Source organism: Oncorhynchus keta, chromosome 6 (genome assembly GCF_023373465.1).
Source record: "Oncorhynchus keta strain PuntledgeMale-10-30-2019 chromosome 6, Oket_V2, whole genome shotgun sequence".
Taxonomy (NCBI): Eukaryota; Metazoa; Chordata; class Actinopteri; order Salmoniformes; family Salmonidae; genus Oncorhynchus; species Oncorhynchus keta.
The window spans coordinates 16,597,408-16,618,778 of NC_068426.1; the positions used below are offsets into that span (position 1 = coordinate 16,597,408).

Genomic DNA, 21,371 nt, shown 5'->3' on the forward strand with positions numbered 1-21,371 from the left:
AACTTTAAACTGGTGGTTTAATGATGTTTATAACAAATGTCCCTTGGAATATCATGGAACAAGACTTCACTCATTATACATCTTATGGGATCTCTGACTTGTCAGTGTCTTCACCGCAGTGGCCTCTCACTTGGTTACTGCTGGCAACATTCTTGAGTTGTGGCAGCGATGGTGATGACCAGAGATGGGAGGGGACTATTAGTCAGGGCTGTTTGGGGGGCTGGTGACCAGGGATGGGAGGGGACTATTAGCCAGGGCTGGTTGGGGTGAGCTGGTGACCATTGATGGGAGGGGACTATTAGTTAGGGCTGGTTGGGGGGGAGCTGGTGACCAGGGATGGGAGGGGACTATTAGCCAGGGCTGGTTGGGGTGAGCTGGTGACCATTGATGGGAGGGGACTATTAGTTAGGGCTGGTTGGGGGGGAGCTGGTGACCAGGGATGGGAGGGGACTATTAGCCAGGGCTGGTTGGGGGGAGCTGGTGACCAGGGATGGGAGGGGACTATTAGTCACGGCTGGTTGGGGGGAGCTGGTGACCATTGATGGGAGGGGACTATTAGTCAGGGCTGGTTGGGGGGAGCTGGTGACCAGGGATGGGAGGGGACTATTAGTTAGGGCTGGTTGGGGGGAGCTGGTGACCAGGGATGGGAGGGGACTATTAGCCAGGGCTGGTTGGGGGGAGCTGGTGACCAGGGATGGGAGGGGACTATTAGTCAGGGCTGGTTGGGGGAGCTGGTGACCATTGATGGGAGGGGACTATTAGTCAGGGCTGGTTGGGGGGGAGCTGGTGACCAGGGATGGGAGGGGACTATTAGTTAGGGCTGGTTGGGGGAGCTGGTGACCAGGGATGGGAGGGGACTATTAGTCAGGGCTGGTTGGGGGCAGCTGGTGACCAGGGATGGGAGGGGACTGTTAGTCCGAGCCAGGGGTGATAGCTGGAGGTCGGGGCTGGGTCTGGGGAGGGTTTCTTGCTGGCCCTCCAGCGGGCATTGATGAACATTCGGGACAAAGAAGAGTAGGACACCGCCGACCATGGGAGGAACCCCAGCCAGGTAGAAGGCCATGTGGTAATCTCCAAAGTGGTCATGGAGTAGCCCTGCGAAGACACAAAACTCATTATCACACAGAGAGGCACCATTGAGGAGAACTTCAAGGTGATTCACACAGGCAGAAACATTAAACAATTTACAATAAGGCTCATGTGGATACAGTACTGATGATACTAATATATACTGAACAAAAATATAAACGCAACATGTGACAATTTCAAAGATTTTACTGAGTTACAGCTGTGGCTCAGTTGGTAGAGCATGGCGCTTGTAACGCCAGGGTAGTGGGTTCGATTCCCGGGACCACCCATACATAGAATGTATGCACACATGACTGTAAGTCGCTTTGGATAAAAGCGTCAGCTAAATGGCATATATTATTATTAATTAGGCCCTAATCTATGGAGTTCACATGACTGGACAGGTATGCGGCCATGGGTGAGCCGGGAGTGCAGAGGCCCATTCACTTGGCAAGCCGACACTGGGGAGCCAGGTCAAGCCAATCAGAATTAGTTTTTCCCCACAAAAGGGCTTTATTACAGACAGAAATAATCATCAGCTCATGAAACATGGGACCATCACTTTACATGTTGTGTTCATATTTTTGGTCAGTGTATATCCAATTGATATGTAAGGGTTACACAAGGGATACAGGATAATAAAACAGTAATAATTTGTATCTGAGACAATGACACAGTGGTTAGTGGCCATTTGAATTACTATCCGAAAGGAGGTGAGACCTGCGAGGGGGGGTCCGGCGGTCATGGGGAGGGCCATTAGGCCCATCAGGTAGCCGATGGCCTGGGAGGCTCTCTGGGGGCCCACCAGTTCAAATGTCACAGGGGCCATGAGGGTGATGACGCAGCTGTCACACAGCCCTAGCAGTAGACACACTGCAACCAGCCCCTCAAACCTGACACACAGAGGGACCAGCATAGACGCCATGCCAAGCACCATGAAGGAGCCTGCCTGGAGGATGATGACAAGGACGGGGTTAAAGAGGTTTGTACACCACTATTTCATTCTAATCCTGTTCAACATTTAGTTCTAAGCACAACCTCAGACTATTAGAGTGTACAGTCGCCACGCCATCCAGGGGAGGACTGTGTTCCTCTCTTATCTAGTCACGGTACTTCCTATGTCAAGGAGTGTCAAACTCAATCAGCGCACATGCCATATTAAAAAAACACAAGGAATTCACGGCCCAGACATAACCTATTATGTTTGTTTTTACAAAAGAAAGTGCATACAACTGGACATTGTTTTACTTGAAGAAATATGGCCCTTTATAATGTCTACATGATGCTGTATACAGCATTTTAATGAAAGACCCACACACTATATACAAATAAGAATATTAATCTATGTATTTCAACACACAAGCCTAAGATCATCATGCGCAATGCCAATCGTCGGCTGGAGTGGTGTAAAGCTCGACGCCATTGGACTCTGGAGAAGTAGAAACGCGTTGTCTGGAGTGATGAATCACGCTTCACCATCTGGCAGTGCGATCGACGAATCTGGGTTTTGGGATGAATTGGGGTGAATTGGAACGCCGACTGCGAGCCAGGCTTAATTACCCAATATCAGTGCCCGACCTCACTAATGCTCTTGTTGCTGAATGGAATTAAGTCCCAGCAGCAATGTTCCAACATCTAGAGGAAAGCCTTCCCAGAAGAGTGGAAGCTGTTATAGCAGCAAATGGGGGACCAACTCCATATTAATGCCCATGACCTTGAAATGAGATGTTTGACAAGCAGGTGTCGACATACTTATTTTTGGTCATGTAGTGTATGTTCTGTTGGATGTGGTTTACCTGAAGGTAGATCTTGCGTGCCCCATGGAGCAGGTCTCCCACCCTGCCAAACAGCAGGCGTCCTACGCAGGAGGTCACCCCGATACACACCAGGAGGACCCACTCCTTCACTGGCGTCTCCACAAACTGCTCCTTCACAAAACTCATCTGACAAGAGGCATCAATAGGATACACTGAATCACTGGCCAGGTATTGTCGAACAATCAATATTAACAAAAGGTAAGGCCAGAGTTGAAAAAGGGAATGTTTCCAAGTTCGTAGTGTAGCATTCAAGTTTAATGTGCATATGTCAGATCAATCGGAAATGACCTTTAAATGTCACGTGCTCTACAAAACGCCTCAGATTAAATCCCGTCCTAAATGATCAAAATTAAAATAATTACACAGCTAACTCACCAGGTAAATGTAGGGCACAAAGTTGCCCAGCATAGCCGTAGCCACCCCAAAAGCCCACACCCTGTAATTAGGGAGGTGAAACACTCCCAGGTTGCAGTACCTCCTGGTCTGTGTCAGGCCCTGCTGCCAGCCACTGCTCAGGTTGGCAGATGAAAGCTGGGCCGTGTTAGTGGACAAATTCCTGTGGTAAAGGCGTGAGCAGAAGGAGAATGCCAGGGCTGCCTGGATTAGCATGAGGGCACTGAGGATCTGAAAGGTGGTGCTGAGGCCCAGCGGTGTCCCCACCTCCTCCAGCAGGGCAGGCAGGCTTATGGAGAAAACACTGCTGCCTGCCATCACCACCCCGTTGACCAGGCCGAGGCGTTGAGGGAAGTAGTGTCCCAGGGTCACCAGAGAAGGCAAGAAGACAATTGAATGCTGTAACAACACAGAATAAAACAATTAGGCCTAATACAAGTCCCATGTGGACGTGACTGCCCATGACGGCTTATTATTTATTAACCATCATTTATTCACATTACTTTACTTTAATAACATATTTCAGATGTGTATATTACTAACTTTATTATTTAATTCCAAGTTATCATCTCATCTCTATAGAGCTGCTGTCTATGCTGTCTGACAAAATCACTGTTTTAGTAGTTCTTCAAAGTAAATAAGGCTTTTATGACTGCTGAATACCAACTATCAATCACTTAGATCATGTATTGTCAAGTAGCGATATACCGCGAAGCAACTTTTCTCTATCCCTCTCGATTGCGAGTTCTCTCTGTCTCTGGACAAGTAGGCGCGCAATGGATTATGGTCAATCTAGTTAATGACCATGTTTTCTTCGCTAAACAACGTACAATATTGACCTGTTGGAAACTACAACTCCCTACTACATCACACAGTTTGGGCTTTATCCATTGAGGAACTGCAATGAATAAATGAAATAAATAGATAGCTCACAGAAGAAAGAAATGAACTAAATGGTATTCAAATAATAAACTGATGTCGGTTAATTAGTTGTTTAAAACCCCAAAATAACTACATTTCGGTTAATCGCTCAGCACTAACAAATACTCAAAAAAAGGTTTAGTCCAGGGTGGGTTCATGTCATTTATAATCGAATTTGCTAATTGAATTTGACTGTGTAACTTTGATGCATGACCCTGGTCTCTCTTTCTCATTCCCCTCGCTGAGCCCGGCCTCATGGGCATTTCACTTTCCCCTTTCCATTGACTGTTCCATTAGTCCCTCTTCGTGCTTGGCTTATCCAGAACATGGGTGTTTAGAGTTTGTGACGAACCAAATAGGCTTGTAGTGTTGCGGTAGGGAGCTAACGCACTACAGTGGTAGAAAAAAATGTTTTGTTTATTGCTGCATTCAAAACAACTGGGAACTCAGAACTCTGACTTCAGTGCGTTCAAGACAACTGAGAACTCAGGAAAAAAATGACCACCGACTGGCAAAAATAGTTTTGAATTGTCGTATAACTTGGAATTCCAAGTCAGAAACTCAGGTATCTTTCTAGAGCGCCGATTTTCCAACCTGAAGATCACTGATGTCATGATTTGATCTTGCCCCCCCCCCCAGAGTTCCCAGTTGTCTTGACAGCACCATTAAACAACAAGTATGGCATTGCACAATTACACAAGGACCACAGCTTGTGAAAAAAAGTTATCTTCACAACAATTTAAGGATATATTTGCTGTCTCTGTACACTGAAGAGAGTTTAGAAAAGTTCAATTGAATTTTGGAGTGGAAAGAAGATGGTTCCTTAAAGCAGAAAAGTGAATGGATGAAATCGGGTCGTTGGAGGAGATGCTGCTACCTAATGGGGAGGACAACAGTCCATGCGGATGACTGGACTATCGGTATGCCTATGAGTTGTTCTCCTTTTCAAGCGATATGTTTATCCTAGGCTGCCTGTCATTTCATAATCGGATTCAAAAATATTTCAAAAATATACACGCCATTCAACGCAGTATTATTCCTAATAATTACTCTTCAGCTCTTGGAGTCTAGACTAGGCCTACAATAGCTTGTTGTACACTTATCTTATTTCAAGCATTTCATTTTCTACTACTAGCCTACCGCCTATCTAGGAGAGATTCCAGCTTTCTCTTGCTTGCTGAATGTAAAATACGGAAACCAAAAGAACTGGCTGTGAGTTTGAAGGGAGCAAAGGCAGTGATTTCAGCATGAAGCATTCCAAGCAGGACGTTTTAGCTCACATCACTGCAGTTTACAGCCCTGGCCAATAATAGTGTAGGCCTACTCACTAGATAACAATGACACATTCCTCATTGCACTGTGTTGTGGAAGCCTATAATTAGAATAATGTTGTCTAAAAACATAGGACTAATCAATAGTGGAGCTTTGCATGGCTGAGCCTCCAGGGACTGCAGAGTGCAGCCTGGAGGAACGCACAGATCTGCCATTTCATAAGATGTTCACTTTGTTTCCTTGCACTTTGACAGGTAAATATTTATAGACCTACTATTTAGCTAATGAGTGGCCTAAGAACGAGATAATATTTAACTTCTTCGGCGACACAACTCTGGCGCCTCTCTTCCAGTTGTTCCCGTGCACAATAGGTTATAGCCTAGGTTACGGACAATAGGCTATAGCCTAGGTTACGGACAATAGGCTATAGCCTAGGTTACGGACAATAGGCTATAGCCTAGGTTACGGACAATAGGCTATAGCCTAGGTTACGGACAATAGGCTATAGCCTAGGTTACGGACAATAGGCTATAGCCTAGGTTAGGCTACGGACAATAGGCTATAGCCTAGGTTAGGCTACGGACAATAGGCTATAGCCTAGGTTAGGCTACGGACAATAGGCTATAGCCTAGGTTAGGCTACGGACAATAGGCTATAGCCTAGGTTACGGACAATAGGCTATAGCCTAAGTTACGGACAATAGTCTATAGCCTAGGTTACGGACAATAGGCTATAGCCTAAGTTACGGACAATAGGCTATAGCCTAAGTTACGGACAATAGTCTATAGCCTAGGTTACGGACAATAGGCTATTAACTTTCAGTTACTGGCCCAACACTCTAACCACTAGGCTACCTGCCGCCCCTTAAATTTAACCCTTAGCCTAGCCAATGTTAGCCAGCTAGCTAATGTTTGCCACCTAGCTAGAATTCATATGTTTTGCAAATTCGTAACATATATCACATTTAGCAAATGTTGAACATATAATAAAGAATTGTTATTCGTGACATGGACATCAACAAATTAATACATACTGTTAGAGTTGCGTAAATTCGAATCTGGTATCAGGATAAATATAACAATGAGTCTCCGATTGTATACTATGTATTTTTTATCAGCTAAACAATAAATGGCAAATGCAACTTTCGTATATACGGGCTCACTATAATACCACGCAGGGCAGAACAGGGAACTGACAGGATGTATGTAAACAGTGTTCTTATACTGAGATAGACATAGTTCCAACCCGTCTGTTGGCCTATCACAGTAGAGACTGAGCATGGTTTAGACTTGCTCAGGCTGGTTCCCGCCTCTTGGCGCTTCTTGAAGTCCTCCCTCTGTCGATGTATAGATTCTTACTGTTCTGGTATCGCAGACTAGTTATAACAGTTGCTCAGTTCCTGCTATTGTGTTGTTCAGTATTTTTCCATCTCAGTTAAACCTTGTGATGACCAACCCCCCTATACCTGATTAACCACAACTTTGTAAGATACAGCAAGTCACACCATGTGCTCAATATTGTCACATACAAACACAAGTACAAAGCATCTGCTGGGCTGTTATCTACAGTTTTGCAACATGCAGGTCACACCATGTTACTCAGTTCTTGTCACACACACAAACAGGCAAGTAGATGTAGCAAGCAGTTGTTTCATCTCATGATGATGCTCAAGTGCACAAATGCAGATACCTCACAGAGCGAACATCAGATAATATTTAATCATATATATGGTAATGGCTATAATGTAAAACACAGAATCCCACAATCCCCCTTTTCACACACCCAAGGGTGTGAATAAAAATTCAGCAATGAATCATATAACAGTTACAAAGTTTAAAATACCTTCATGTCCTCCATTCGATCCCACTATGTACTAGATTGGCTACCAGCCACCTAGGAACTTAAAACCCTCATGTCAAAAGAGAACAACAGCTCATTTAAAAACCGAATAAAAGAAAATGGTGTTAAATTTAAGTCCCCCTTTTGACACCCCCTAGGGTGTCACTCATTATCCTTTATTTCAGCGGTCCCAACATTGTAATATGTTAATAGCATTTAATTTATTATTAATAAAACATTATTATTTATTTTTTACAGAACAGAAAATAAAAATCAAACAAGAAAAAAATAAATCAACAAGTGATATATACTTTAGTCTCCCCCTTTTGACACCCATAACAGAAAACGTTTTTAATGACATGTAAGATATAGGATAAAACTTTGGTCATGGAAAGCAGAGTAAAACAGAGCAAAGCATTATTATAAACCATCTGGTCCTCTCAGCAACTCCTATCCTACACCAGGTGGGCTCCATGCCACCCAGGGACTCCAAACCTTCACAACAGGGAGAACAATCATACTGGAAAGAACTACAAAAATGTAAAAGAAGGAACTGTGGTGGTGTAATATTTATTCTACTACCTCATCCACAGCATACCAAAAATTTAAGAGTAGTCTTACATTCTGGTAAATGGTTTACCCCCATAGTCAAGAAAAGGCATGGAATGTATTGTACAATCTGGTTCCTGCTATTTAGGGACAGGCCAGATCTATTTCTAAAACAGAAGCCCACACAGAAGCTCACTTTAAAGATTAGCTTTTTAACTAGCTCATCCATATACTTTAAATCTTAGTCAATCCAAAAGGCCAGATATTTATAGGAGGGAACCCGATCAATGGGAGAACCATCCAATAACTAAATATATATGTGGTCCATCTGAAACATTTGTGTGAGAATTAGAGAACCACATACACAGAGTATACAAACTTAAGAACACCTGCTCTTTCTATGACATAGACTGAATAGATGAACCCAGGTGAAAGCTATGATCCCTTGTTATCACTTATTAAATCCACTTCAATCAGTGTAGATGAAGAGGAGACAGGTTAAAGAAGGATTTTTAAGCCTTGAGACGTTTTTTTATTTTATTTCACCAGGTAGGCCAGTTGAGAACAAGTTCTCATTTACAACTGGGACCTGGCCAAGATAAAGAAAAGCAGTGCGCCAAAAAAAAAAACGGTTACACATGGGATAAACAAATGTACAGTCAATAACACAACAGAAAAATCTATACACAATGTGTGCAAATGTAGTAAGATCAGGGAGGTAAGGCAATAAATAGGCCATAGTGGTGAAATAATTACAATTGTGCAATTAAACACTGGAGTGATAGATGTGCAGAAGATGAATGTGCAAGTAGAGATACTGGTTGCAAAGGAGCAAAAACAAAACAATATGGGGATGAGGTAGTTGGGTGGGCTATTTACAGATGGGCTGTGTACAAGTGCAATGATCAGTAAGCTGCTCTGACAGCTCATGCTTAAAGCTAGAGAGGGAGATAACACTGAAGCTTCAGTGATTATTGCAATTCATTCCAGTCACTGGCAGCAGAGAACTGGAAGAAAAGGCTGACCAAGGGAGGCTTCGGGGATGACCAGTAAAATAAACCTGCTGGAGCGCGTGCTACGGGTGCGTGCTGCTATGGTGACCAGTGAGCTGAGATAAGGTGGATACCTAACAAAGACTTATAGATGACCTGGAGACAGTGGGTTTGGCGACGAATATGTAGCGAGGGCCAGCCAACGAGAGCATACAGGTCGCAGTGATGGGGCGTTGGTGACAAAACAGATGGCACTATGATAGCAAAATGGATGCAGTCTGAGTAGAGTGTTGGAGGATATTTTGTAAATTACATGGCCGAAGTCAAGGATCGGTAGAATAGTCAATTGTACAAGGGTATGTTTGGCAGCATGAGTGAAGGAGGCTTTGTTGCGAAATAGGAAGCCGATTCTAGATTTAATTTTGGATTGGAGATGCTTAATGTGAGTTTACAGTCTAACCAGACACCTAGGTATTTGTAGTTGTCCACATATTCACAACCATCCAGAGTAGTGACGCCAGACGGGCGGGCAGCGATCGGTTAAAGAGCATGCATTTGGTTTTAGTTTCATTTAAGAGCAGTTGGAGGCCACAGAAGGTGTGTTGTATGGCATTGAAGCTCATCTGGATGTTTGTTAACACAGTGTCCAAAGAAGGGCCAGAAGTATACAGAATGGTGTCGTCTGTGTAGAGGTGGATCAGAGAATCACCAGCAGCAAGAGCGACATCATTAATGTATACAGAGAAAAGAGTCAGCCCAAAAATGTAACCCTGTGGCACCCCCATAGAGACTGCCAGAGGTGCAGACAACAGGCCCGCCAATTTGACACACTAAACTCTATCTGAGAAGTAGTTGGTGAACCAGACGGGACAGTCATTTGAGAAACCAAGGCTGTTGAGTCTGCCGATAAGAATACGGTGATTGACAGAGTTGAAAGCCTTGGCCAGGTCGATAAAGACGGCTCCACAGTATTGTCTTTTATTTATGGCAGTTATGATTTTGTTTAGGACCTTGAGCGTGGCTGCGATGAACCAATGACCAGCTAGGAAACCAGATTGCACAGGGGAGAAGGTACGGTGAGATTCGAAATGGTCGGTGATCTGTTTGTTAACTTGGCTTTAGAAGATTTTAGAAAGGCAGGGCAGGATGGACATAGATCTAACAGTTTGGGTCTAGAGTGTCTCCCCCCTTTGAAGAGGGGGATGACCGCATCAGCTTTCCAATCTTTAGGGATCTCAGACGATATGAAAGAAAGAGGGGTTGCAACAATTGCAGCGGATAATTTTAGAAAGAGATGGTCCAGATTGTCTAGCCCAGCTGATTTGACAGGGGTCCAGATTTTGCAGCTCTTTCAGAACATCAGCTATCTGGATTTGGGTGAAGGAGAAATGGGGAAGGCTTGGGCAAGTTGCTGTGGGGAGTGCAGAGCTGTTGACCGGGGTAGGGGTAGCCAGGTGGAAAGCATGGCCAGCCGTAGAAAAATGCTTTTTGAAATTCTCGATTATCATAGATTAATTGGTGGTGACATTGTTTCCTAGCCTCAGTGCGGTGGGCGGCTGGGAGGAGGTGCTCTTATTCTCCATGGATAGAATGCAAATTTATGTTTGAAAAAGCTAGCCTTTGCTTTCCTAACTGTCTGTGTATATTGGTTCCTAACATCCCTGAAAAGCTGCATATTGCGGGGGCTATTCGATGCTAATGCAGTACGGCACAGGATGTTTTTGTGCAGGTCAAGGGCAGTCAGGTCTGGAGTGAACCAAGAGCAGTATCTGTTCTTAGTTCTACATTTTTTGAACGGGGCATGCTTATTTAAGATGGTGAGGAAAGCACTTAAAGAATAACCAGGCAACCTTTACTGACGGAATGAGGTCAATATCCTTCCAGGAGAGCCGGGCCAGGTCGATTAGAAAGGCCTGCTCGCTGAAGTGTTTTAGGGAGAGTTTGACAGTGATGAGGGGTGATCGTTTGACCGTGGACCCATTACGGACGCAGGCAATGAGGCAGTGATCGCTGAGATCCTGGTTGAAGACAGCAGAGGTGTATTTAGAGGGCAGGTTGGTCAGGATGATATCTATGAGCGTGTCCGTGTTTACGCATTTAGGGTTGTGCCCGGTAGGTTCCTTTATATTATGTGTGAGAATGAGGGCATCTAGCTTAGATTGTAGGACGGCCGGGGTGTTAAGCATATCCCAGTTTAGGTCACCTAACAGTACAAACTCTGAAGATAAATCAGTGGCAATTAATTCACATATGGTGTCCAGGGCACAGCTGGGGGCTGAGGGGGGTCTATAACAGACGGCAACAGTGAGAGACTTATTTCTGGAGAGGTGGGTTTTTAAAAGTAGAAGCTCAAACTGTTTGGGCACATAACTGGATAGCAAGACAGAACTCTGCAGGCTGTCTCTGCAGTAGATTGCAACTCCACCCCCTTTGGCAGTTAATAATAATAATAATAAATGCCATTTAGCTGACGCTTTTATCCAAAGCGACTTACAGTCATGTGTGCATACATTCTACGTATGGGTGGTCCCAAAATGTTGAATTTCTGGTGGCCTCCCTAAGCCAGGATTCAGACATGGCTAGGACATCCGGGTTGGCGGAGTTTGCTAAAGCAGTGAATTAAAAACACGTAGGGAGGAGGCTGGGTAATAGGAGTGGAACTGGGGGCTACAGGGCCTGGGTTCACCTCTACTACACCAGAGGAGAGGAACAGAGGATAAGCGTACGACTAAAGGCTATAAGAACTGGTCGTCTAGTGCATTGGGGACAGAGAATAAAAGATTTCTGGGCATGGTAGAATATATTCAGGGCATAATATACAGATAATAGTATGGTAGGATGCAAGTACAGTGGACGTAAACCTAGGCGTTGAGTGACAATGAGAGAGGTTTCGTCTCTGGAGGCACCAGTTATGCCAGGTGAGGTCTGCGCATGTGTGTGGGGTGGGACAAAAAGGGCGAAGGCATTTTGAGCAGGACTGAGGGCTCTACAGTGAAATAAAACAGTAAGAACTAGCCAAGACAGCAGTAGACAAGGCATAGACATTAGACAGGCATAAAGCAAACACAGGTGTTGATCAGAAGATCTAAGACAACAACGGGTAAATGGCGATGAATAGGCAGAGCGGGTTAATGAGGTACATACAGAACCTGAGTTTGAGGCCAACAGGTAAATAAAATGAGGTACCGTGTTATTGAAACAGTCCAGGGGGCATCAGCTGTGTAGCTGAGTGATCATAGGGTCAAAAGAGCAGTAATAGATGAGTCAGGTTGATGTTCAGTAGACACTACTACGCTAGGCGAGCAGGGGACACAGCGTTCAGAAAAGCTAGCTGGCCGGGGCTAGTAGATGGTTCTTCGGCGACATCGCAACAGAATAGCTTGTTGAGACCCCCTCGGACGGTTACGTCGGTAGACCAGTCGTGATGGATTGGCGGGGCTCCGTGTCGGCAGTAAAAGGGTCCAGGCCAATTGGCAAATAGGTATTGTAGTTCAAGAATTGGCTGAAGGACCTCTTCGGCTAGCTGGGAGATGGGCCTAGCTCCAGGCAAACTGGTCAAACCACATGCAAGAAAGCCTGATCCAGGCCTATTTCCGTGAGCCTTTGAATGAGAATGTAATGATCAACTGTGTCGAAGGCCTTGGAAAGGTCTACAAATAAGGCAGCACAATGGTTTTGATTATTTAAGCAATTTAACACATCTAGAACAAGCGTAGCAGCTGAAATAGTGCTATGTCCAGGTCTAAAACCAAACTGGTGTACATTTAACCTCAGCAAATAAAGAAACATCCCCTTTCAGGACCCTGTCTTTCAAAGATATTTCGTAAAAATCCAAATAACTTCACAGATCTTCATTGTAAACGGGTTTAAACACCGTTACCCATGCTTGTTCAATGAACCATAAACAATTAATGAACATGCACCTGTGGAACGGTCATTAAGACACTAACAGCTTACAGACGGTATAAAGGTCACAGTTATGAAAACTTAGGACACCAAAGAGGCCTTTTCTACAGACTCTGAAACACACCAAAAGAAAGATGCCCAGGGTCCCTGCTCATCTGCATGAACGTGCCTTAGGCATGCTGCAAGAAGGCATGAGGACTGCAATGTGGCCAGGGCAATAAATTGCAATGTCCGTACTGTGAGATGCCTAAGACAGCGCTACAGGGAGACAGGACGGACAGCTGGTCATCCTCGCAGTGGCAGACCACGTGTAACAACACCTGCATAGGATCAGCACATCTGAACATCACACCTGCAGGACAGGTACAGGATGGCAACATCAACTGCCCAAGTTATTCCAGGAACGAACAGTGCTCAGACTGTCCGCAATAGGCTAAGAGAGGCTGGACTGAGGGATTGTAGGCCTGTTGTAAGGCAGGTCCTCAACAGACATCACAGCAACGTCGTCGCCTATGGGCACAAACCTACCGTCGCTGGACCAGACAGGACTGGTAAAAAGTGCTCTTCACTGACAAGTCGCGGTTTTGTGTCACCAGGAGTGATTGTCAGATTTGAGTTTATCGTCAAAGGAATGAGCGTTACAACGAGGCCTGTACTCTGGAGTGGGATCAATTGAGGTGGACGGTCCGTCATGGTCTGGGGTGGTGTGTCATAGCATCATCGGACTGAGCTTGTCGTCACTGCAAGCAATCTCAAAGTTGTACGTTACAGGGAAGATATCCTCCTTCCTCATGTGGTACCCCTCCTGCTGGCTCATCCTGACATGACCCTCCAGCATTACAATGCCACCAGCCGTACTGATCATTCTGTGTGCAGTACATGAGATGCACTGCAGTACTTAATGCAGCTGGTGGCCACACCAGATACTTTTGCCCCTCCCCCTTTGTTCAGGGACACATTATTCCATTTGTTAGTCACATGTTTTGTGGAACTTGTTCAGTTTGTGCCTCAGTTGTTGAATCTAATGTTTATACAAATATTTAAACAGGTTAAGTTTGCTGAAAATAAACAGTTGACAGTGAGAGGAAGTTTCTTTTTTTGCCAAGTTTAGAATAGAATGAGAAGTTGAATAAAGTTCTTAGCTGAGAGTTGGCCAGGGATTTTAAAACTTGAGGCAAGATCACTACCATCCAATTTATCTAAGTCGGAAAGATCTCCTTTGTGTAGAGGGAGGACATGCTGCTTCCCAGATCTTAGGGAGAACACCAGAAACAAATGTGAAGTTTAGAATATAGGTCAATGATTCTGCAATAAGTGGGACAGAGATGCACTTAGTACATCATAGATATAAAATGGTTGAAATTAAAATGAGAATGTGTATCTGGGAGCGCATCATTCTCTAGTCTGTTTCGAGGTGGATAAAGGACTCCTACTGGAATTGGAGGAATTTCCAGAAACTTATTTCAAATATATGGCCAGTTGAGGCAATGAAATAAAGTCATTTCAGCAACATGTCATTGTAAGAGCAACAATGTACACTTAGTCGCCATGACTGGCCACATGGTACCATACCCCTCAAGCGCTCTGAAACAGCAATCGCTACAAATACAATACACATCTTTATAGGTATAGACAAGAAGCATAGTTTTATAAAACATGACTTCACAACACCATTCAACACATTTAATGTTAACAGGCTTGGGAATTCTATGCAAAGGACTTAAGATATATTCAGCTTTATACAATGGCATTCAACTTTATACAATGGCAAACTACTACAAACAATTACTTCAGTATAATTTGTGATTTAAAATACATGTAGTAAGTAAACAAAATGGGTATAAAGAGCTGTGGCATTTTTTAAAATGATATACTGTGCAACTTAATGCCTGGAGTCTTTGCATAAATAGTTAGGCAAGACTATTTAATGTTGTATTGAGCAACATTAAGTTGAACACATCAGTACGTAAGAGATTAATATCAGTATACATATCAATATTACTGTCTCTTCCTCATTTTTTGTGCATAAGGGTGTGTGGGTGCGTAGGAGCGTGTGTGTTAATCACCTGTGTAACTTCTATGTCTTCGTGGTTTGTGTGCCCCCAGGTAATGCTTGCAAAGGCTACTACTTGTTCCTTGTTTTATTGGGAAAAGGATCACAAGCAGTGAGTCCTTTGGAGTATTCCATCAGTTTGTGCAGGGGACAGAAATGCATTGTTTTCCCCTCTCTGCCTTTACACCTAAGAGAGAGTAGATTAAGATTTGCAATGATTCTTCACCAGTCTTTCAGTGTTAGCTATGTGGATTGTGTGTGTGTGTGTGTGTACTCACTTTGTCCAGAGTGCCAGGCCACACAGAGACAGGACCACCATGGAGATGATGACCACGATGACCAGCGCACAGACAACCACAGCATCTGACACAAAGCCAGGAGGTTGCTCTATATCAAGGGAAAAAGAGATGGGTTCAAATATCCATTCTTACAGGGGGAGACGTGGAAGAAAGTGCATTGATCTAGTAATTAGTACGAGTTTTGTTATGGAAAAGTGAGGCATTTGCATGGAAAAGGAACAGGCAACTCTATAAATTGCATTTAAGGATATAATTTCTGTGTGTAGAAATGTTTAACCACAATGTTACCTGGGTGACAGAACCAACGACTCCAATCACTCCAGAAGCCTCTGTCAGCACAGTAGTGGTGCACCCTGGACCTGACCCGGAAGCAGTGAGCTCCATCCATTGAGAGGAAAGTGAAGGTCATCTCCCTGGTTACATTCCTTTGCTTCTGGTGACAGGAACAGTATCAGATTTTAGGAAAACTTCAGAAAGTTTGTTCTCTAACCAATAACAATAGAATTTGCTTCTTCAAAGAGTCTTCGAAGTACCTATCAATTATTCCACTATGTTATGCGTCAAAACATTAAAAGGTGTGAAAAGATATATTGCTATATGAACTAAATTAAATTAATCCAGGCATGTCATAAATACAGGGCGCGGTAAGGGCATACCAACAACTGCTGCCCGCCATCGCTGGTTTCCACCTCATACTCCAGGCAGTGGCTGGGGATACTTTCATGGGGTAAGTCCCAGTGCACCTGGAGCCTCCTGTCTAGACCAGCCTCCAGATGAACTGCCTCTATGGCTGCAGGCTTCACTGCAGAGTACACACAAAGGAGTCATGTTTTCACAAAGAAAATATGTCATCACCAGTATCGTGCACTGAGAAAAAACAGTTACGCAAGCTTCTTGGAGGGAATGCAACACCCTGCTATACACTCAACTCCCCGTGGAGTTAAAGAGGTATGTGATTGTAGGTGCGGGTAAGGATGGCAGAGAATATTACCTGTTCCTGGGAATTTATTTCCTTAACATGGTAATTGTGGGGAAAAGGGGCTGGATGGAACCAAAGAAATGAACATTTAAGAGTCCCCTCTCCTACCTCTTTTATCACCACCTGGCACACTATCCAAAATACACAGGGTGATCCACCCAGGTCTTACCTAGTGTGCATAGACAGAGTACATACTATGGGTATATGTATGCCCGCAGGCCTCTTGCCTAAGCACTCCCAAGGTGCCTTCCCCCCTGGGAACAAATGAAACAGAATAATACAAACTTAAAGTGAACACTTTCAATAATTAAAAACACTGAGTCCTATTGGCACACACACACACACACACACACACACACACACACACACACACCTCAGAAGTAGCAGCTACAAAATACTTTCAATAAAACTCTGAGCAACACATCACATCCAAGAAACACTCTTCCTCAAAGGAACACTGGCTTTTCAAGCTATGAAGGAGTCGGTAATTGCCAACAGCTGTATCCCTAACAAGAGTGCGGGATCAGAGCTCCAATCTGCAATGGGGCCAACCAATCAGCTGTTTGGAAATATCCAGGAAGCCATTTCCTGAAATATACATATACACAAACAAACCCAAAAACACAGAAACTGGGGAACGTAACACGCTCACTGCAAAATCTGCAAACTCCCAGTTTGCAACAATAAAAAGCAACACGCATCCCCAGTTAATAAAGTAGATGATATCTGTTTGGATATGTTAACACTGATTAAAAGACGTTATGGAAAGGAACTGTATGGGCAGTTGAACAATGTTTATGGAAAATAGCAAATATCCAAACAATAGCAGTATTGCATTGAAAAGGTGAGGCATATCATGGCCTGATGTGAGTGTTACCGTGGTTCTGAACTTGCAGGGAGAAGAACGCCGACCTCAAAGCCACCTTGGGGGAGGAGCTGTTCACACATATGTTGAAAGCACTGAATTCTGGGAGAGATTCCCTGGTGAATGTGCAGCCAGTCCTGACCCCATTGGAGTGGATGTACTGAGGGCACTCCTCAGCCTGCTCCATCTCCCGATGCCTGGAGAAGCACACAGACACCCACAGAATGCAATTTAGGGCAGCATTCACAGAGATGATATTAATCCAGTGAAACCAGTCTACACAGGTACAGACATGTAGGTAGTTTATATGGCAGGAGATATGTTATGATGTACATAATGTTATGATAGGGTGACATACCAAAAGTACAGACTGTGCTTGGAGTGGGCTGGCTCCTCTAATCCCACCTCCCAGGTGCACTCCATGACCTCCTTCTGGTAGAACACGCAGCCAAATCCCTGGACCCTGGAGTCAACTGAACCTGGTAGGAATTCAAAAGAGATGAAGGGATTCATAGATTATCATGATGGTGCCTGTAGAGAATTCCGTCCATACAGCACTCCCCTATCATTGATCATTTCCTATATATATAGGATAATGAGAGAAAAGAAGTCTCTCCCTCTTTCTGTCAGGTTATCTGTGTCATTTAATCCGAACCAAACAACTCCATATCTACAAAAGAATATTGTCCTCCTGACCTCACCTGTGTTATTGGGTGGCAGGACCATCTTTGTGAAGGGGCTCTTTAGCTCAGTGCCGTTAGTGCAGGCTCCCCTCAGTACGGTTGAGATCCGTACCCTGACCTCCTTCTCCAGGTCAAACTGAGCACGGTACCATGTCCGTACAGTCCTGATCACCTATTCATACACAGACAATATTACATTCATGTTATTCATACCTCAGGAACTTGGTCACCACTCTGGTGTAATAGCTATAGACACAGATCATATTGAAAATGTATTCATGATTCTGTCATGAACACAACAGTATAATTTAATGGAAGCTAAATGCGGTTGTCTAAGCAACCACAAATCTAAACAGAGCCAAAGGATAATATTGTAGGGAAATATTCCACCATGCGCATCATCACAGGCACACTTTGATCCACCCCTCTTCCCTGGCTCCATGTCCTGGCAAACATTACTCCCCCCACATATCCGGAGACGCCAAACTACCCACAGAATGATTGGAAAGGTCCAAAACGCCCCACAACTGCTGCTCCATAAGACCTCCTCAACCCACCAAAGATATGCCTCCCATTAAGTAAGCCAATCTGGGAAGACCCACCCAATGACGACTTCAACACATATCTGACCTGGACACAATAATGGGGGTTAATGGACCTGACAGATAAGCACCTCATCACTATCCCCACACAACATCAGTCTGGTTTCACCCACCCCAGGAAGGAGTAGTCCACCTTCAATATTTTCAGGACTGGCCCATGCGTCGCCAACCTCCACCGACTGAACATTAAAGAAAGCCCCCAATGTGCCTGTGGGGTGGACAAAACCATGCGCCACATTCTTGAAGTCTGTCTAATCTACAAACTCAGCGGAGGCCTACTCACCCTCAACACAGCAGGACCGGAAGCAATTGCTTGGCTGAGGGACTCTGCCTTCTCTAAATAAAATACAGTGCCTTGCAAAGGTATTAATCCCCCTTGGCGTTTTTCCTATTTTGTTGCATCACAACCTGTAATTTGAATGGATTTTTATTTGGATTTCATGTAATGGACATACACAAAACAGTCAAAATTGGTGAAGTGAAATAAAAAAATAATTTTAAAAATGTAAGAAAAAAAATATATTTTTAAGAAAAGTGGTGCATGCATATGTATTCACCCCCTTTGCTTTGAAGCCCCTAAATAAGATCTGGTGCAACCAATTACCTTCAGAAGTCACAGAATTAGTTGAATAAAGTCCACCTGTGTGCAATCTAAGTTTCACATGATCTGTCAGATCTCAGTATATATACACCTGTTCTGAAAAGCCCCAGAGTATGCAACACCACTAAGCAAGTGGCACCACCAGGCAAGTGGCACCATGAAGACCAAGGAGCTCTCCAAACAGGTCAGGGACAAAGTTGTGGAGAAGTACAGATCAGGGTTGAGCTATAAAAAAATATCAGAAACTTTGAACATCCCATGGAGCCATATTAAAACCATTATTATAAATTGGAAAGATTATGGCACCACAACAAACCTGCCAAGAGAGGGCCACCCACCTAAACAATAATCCTGAAGGAGCTGTAAAGCTCCACAGCGGAGATTGGAGTATCTGTCCATAGGAGCGCTTTAAGCCATACACTCCACAGAGCTGGTGTTCGCCAAAAGGCATGTGGGAGTCTCCCCAAACATATGGAAGAAGGTACTCTGGTCAGGTAAGACTAAAATGTAGCTTTTTGGCCATCAAGGAAAAAGCTATGTCTAGCGCAAAACCCAACACCTCTCATCACTCCGAGAACACCATCCCCACAGTGAAGCATGGTGGTGGCAGCATCATGCTGTGGGGATGTTTTTCCATTGGCAGGGACTGGGAAACTTGTCAGAATTGAAGGAATGATGGATGGCGCTAAATACAGAGAAATTCTTGTGGGAAACCCGTTCCAGTCTTCCAGAGATTTGAGACTGGGCTTGAGGTTCACCTTCCAGCAGGACTATGACCCTAAGCATACTGCTAAAGCAACACTCGAGTGGTTTAAGGGGAAACCACTCTGGGAAACCACCATTTTTGTCTTATTTCTTGTTTGTTTCACAATAAAACATATATTGCATCTTCAAGGTGGTAGGCATGTTGGATTATTACAATATTACACCCCCCCCCACCCCCAATATTTTAAATTTTAAATTCCAGGTTGTAAGGCAACAAAATAGGAAAAATGCCAAGGTGGGTGAATACTTTCGCAAGCCACTGTAAATGGGGAAATATTAACATTACTGGTCTTTGCAGGCTGTTTATGGACGGTGTACCACATTTTTTTCTATTATTCTGTGTATAAGAACATAGTGTCCTTGGCCAGGGCCTCAGTGGCCTTAGGACACACAGTCCTGACAGACAGGCAACACTGTACAAGTGTTTCTAGAATAACCCTCCAGTGTGTCAGGTACACATTTGGCAATGTCTAGTTATGTGTCCAGTGACTTACAGTCCATCTGTTCTGGTATGTGTTGAAGTATTCCAGGTGGTATCTCATTGAGCAGTCAGTCACGTTGGTCAGGCTGACAGGAGACGTCCAGTGGATGTCGAGCTGCCCAAGGTGGCCAAGGTCATCAACCCCAACGTTCTCAGGAGGATCCACTGAAAGTCAATGAGATACACAGTATTTCCAGGTCAAAGGTTGATAGAGCAAAGACACCAAGCTTGCGGAAAGCATTAAAGGGGCAATTGGTACATACATTTCTTGACATGTAAATGATTTTTTCTTGATTTTTTACTATTTTCTACATTGCAGAATAATAATGAAGACATCAAAATTATGAAATAACAATTATGTAATCATGTATAATATTTAACAAAGTTTTAAACAAATCCAAATAGATTTTAGAATCTGTAAAGTAGCCACCCTTTACCTTGATGACAGCTTTGCCCATTCTTGGCATTCTCTCAACCATATTCACTTGGAATGCTTTTACAATGGTCTGGAAGGGAGTACCCACATATGCTGTTCACCCCGCTACCATCCAGAAGGCGAGGTCAGTATAGGTGCATCAAAGCTGGGACTGAGGGACTGAAAAACAGCTTATATCGCAAGGCTATCAGACTGTTAAACAGCCATCACTAACACAGAGAGGCTGCTGCCTACATACAGACTCAAATCATTGGCCACTTAGGTGTCCCGCTAGCGAGATAATTCCCCACAACATCCGGTGAAATTGGAGAGCGCCAAATTCAAATGACAAAATTGTAATATTAAACATTCATGAACATACTTATATGTCTTATATAATTTAAAAGCTTCACTTCTTGTTAATCCAACTGCGTTGTCAGACTTCAAAAAGGCTTTACAGCGAAAGCCGCGATTATCTGAAAGCATGCGATTATCTGAGGACAGCGCCCCACCAAAATATATTTTTTTCAACCAGCACAGGCTTCACAAAATCACAAATAGCAATTAAAGAAATCACTTACCGTTGAAGATCTTCTTCTGTTTGCAATCCCAAGGGTCCCAGCTACAACATGAATAGTTGTTTTGTTCAATAAAATTCTTCTTTATATCCAAAAAAGTCAGTTTAGTTGGCGCCATTGATTTCAGTAATCCACTCCTTCAACATACATACAAAGGAATCTTCTGTAAACTTCTTCCAAACAAGTCAAACAATGTTTCTACACAATCCTCAGGTACCCTAATATGTAAATAAATAATAATATTTCATAAGGAAAGAACGGTGTTCAATAGGAAAGGAAAATAACGAAGAGCG

At 43.8% G+C, this 21,371-nt stretch overlaps 2 protein-coding genes across 7 annotated transcripts in view; both read right to left on the reverse strand.

Moving 5' to 3' along the window:
* Positions 1–14,972, reverse strand: LOC118385070 (monocarboxylate transporter 8-like). Of its 5 annotated transcripts, none has more exons than XM_035771892.2 (5): positions 14,824–14,972; positions 3,261–3,677; positions 2,865–3,011; positions 1,789–2,017; positions 1–1,095 (listed from the first exon to the last, which is right to left on the reverse strand). In XM_035771892.2, exons 2-5 carry the CDS (start codon positions 3,594–3,596, stop codon positions 815–817), a joined length of 993 nt encoding a protein of 330 aa, XP_035627785.2. In that variant the 5' UTR covers positions 3,597–3,677; positions 14,824–14,972; the 3' UTR covers positions 1–814. The 5 variants fall into 5 exon arrangements, with proteins under 5 accessions (XP_035627785.2, XP_035627786.2, XP_035627784.2 ...); XM_035771893.2 differs by lacking the exon at positions 14,824–14,972 and adding an exon at positions 4,212–4,780; XM_035771891.2 differs by lacking the exon at positions 14,824–14,972 and adding an exon at positions 3,987–4,204.
* LOC118385068 (interleukin-13 receptor subunit alpha-2-like) overlaps positions 14,367–21,371 on the reverse strand; it is a 15,064-nt gene continuing 8,059 nt past the window's right edge. The window contains exons 3-10 of one of the 2 annotated variants that reach the window (XM_035771888.2): positions 20,099–20,250; positions 17,655–17,808; positions 17,312–17,432; positions 16,966–17,150; positions 15,766–15,911; positions 15,398–15,539; positions 15,089–15,197; positions 14,367–14,997 (exon numbers count right to left, since the gene is read on the reverse strand). In XM_035771888.2, coding sequence (XP_035627781.1) covers positions 14,883–14,997; positions 15,089–15,197; positions 15,398–15,539; positions 15,766–15,911; positions 16,966–17,150; positions 17,312–17,432; positions 17,655–17,808; positions 20,099–20,250 — 1,124 coding nt within the window. In that variant the 3' untranslated portion in view covers positions 14,367–14,882. Of the gene's footprint in view, positions 14,998–15,088; positions 15,198–15,397; positions 15,543–15,765; positions 15,912–16,965; positions 17,151–17,311; positions 17,433–17,654; positions 17,809–20,098; positions 20,251–21,371 lie in introns of both variants that reach the window. The other variant, XM_035771887.2, reaches the window with a different exon arrangement.

Coding starts and splice junctions, on each gene's coding strand:
- LOC118385070 (XM_035771892.2), bottom strand. CDS start 3,596: ATGGCAGGCAGCAGTGTTTTCTCCATAAGCCTGCCTGCCCTGCTGGAG. Junction 2,018..2,864: donor CACGCAAGATCTACCTTCAG/GTAAACCACATC, acceptor ATCATCCTCCAG/GCAGGCTCCTTCATGGTGCT. Junction 1,096..1,788: donor CGCCGGACCCCCCCTCGCAG/GTCTCACCTCCT, acceptor GTGTCTTCGCAG/GGCTACTCCATGACCACTTT.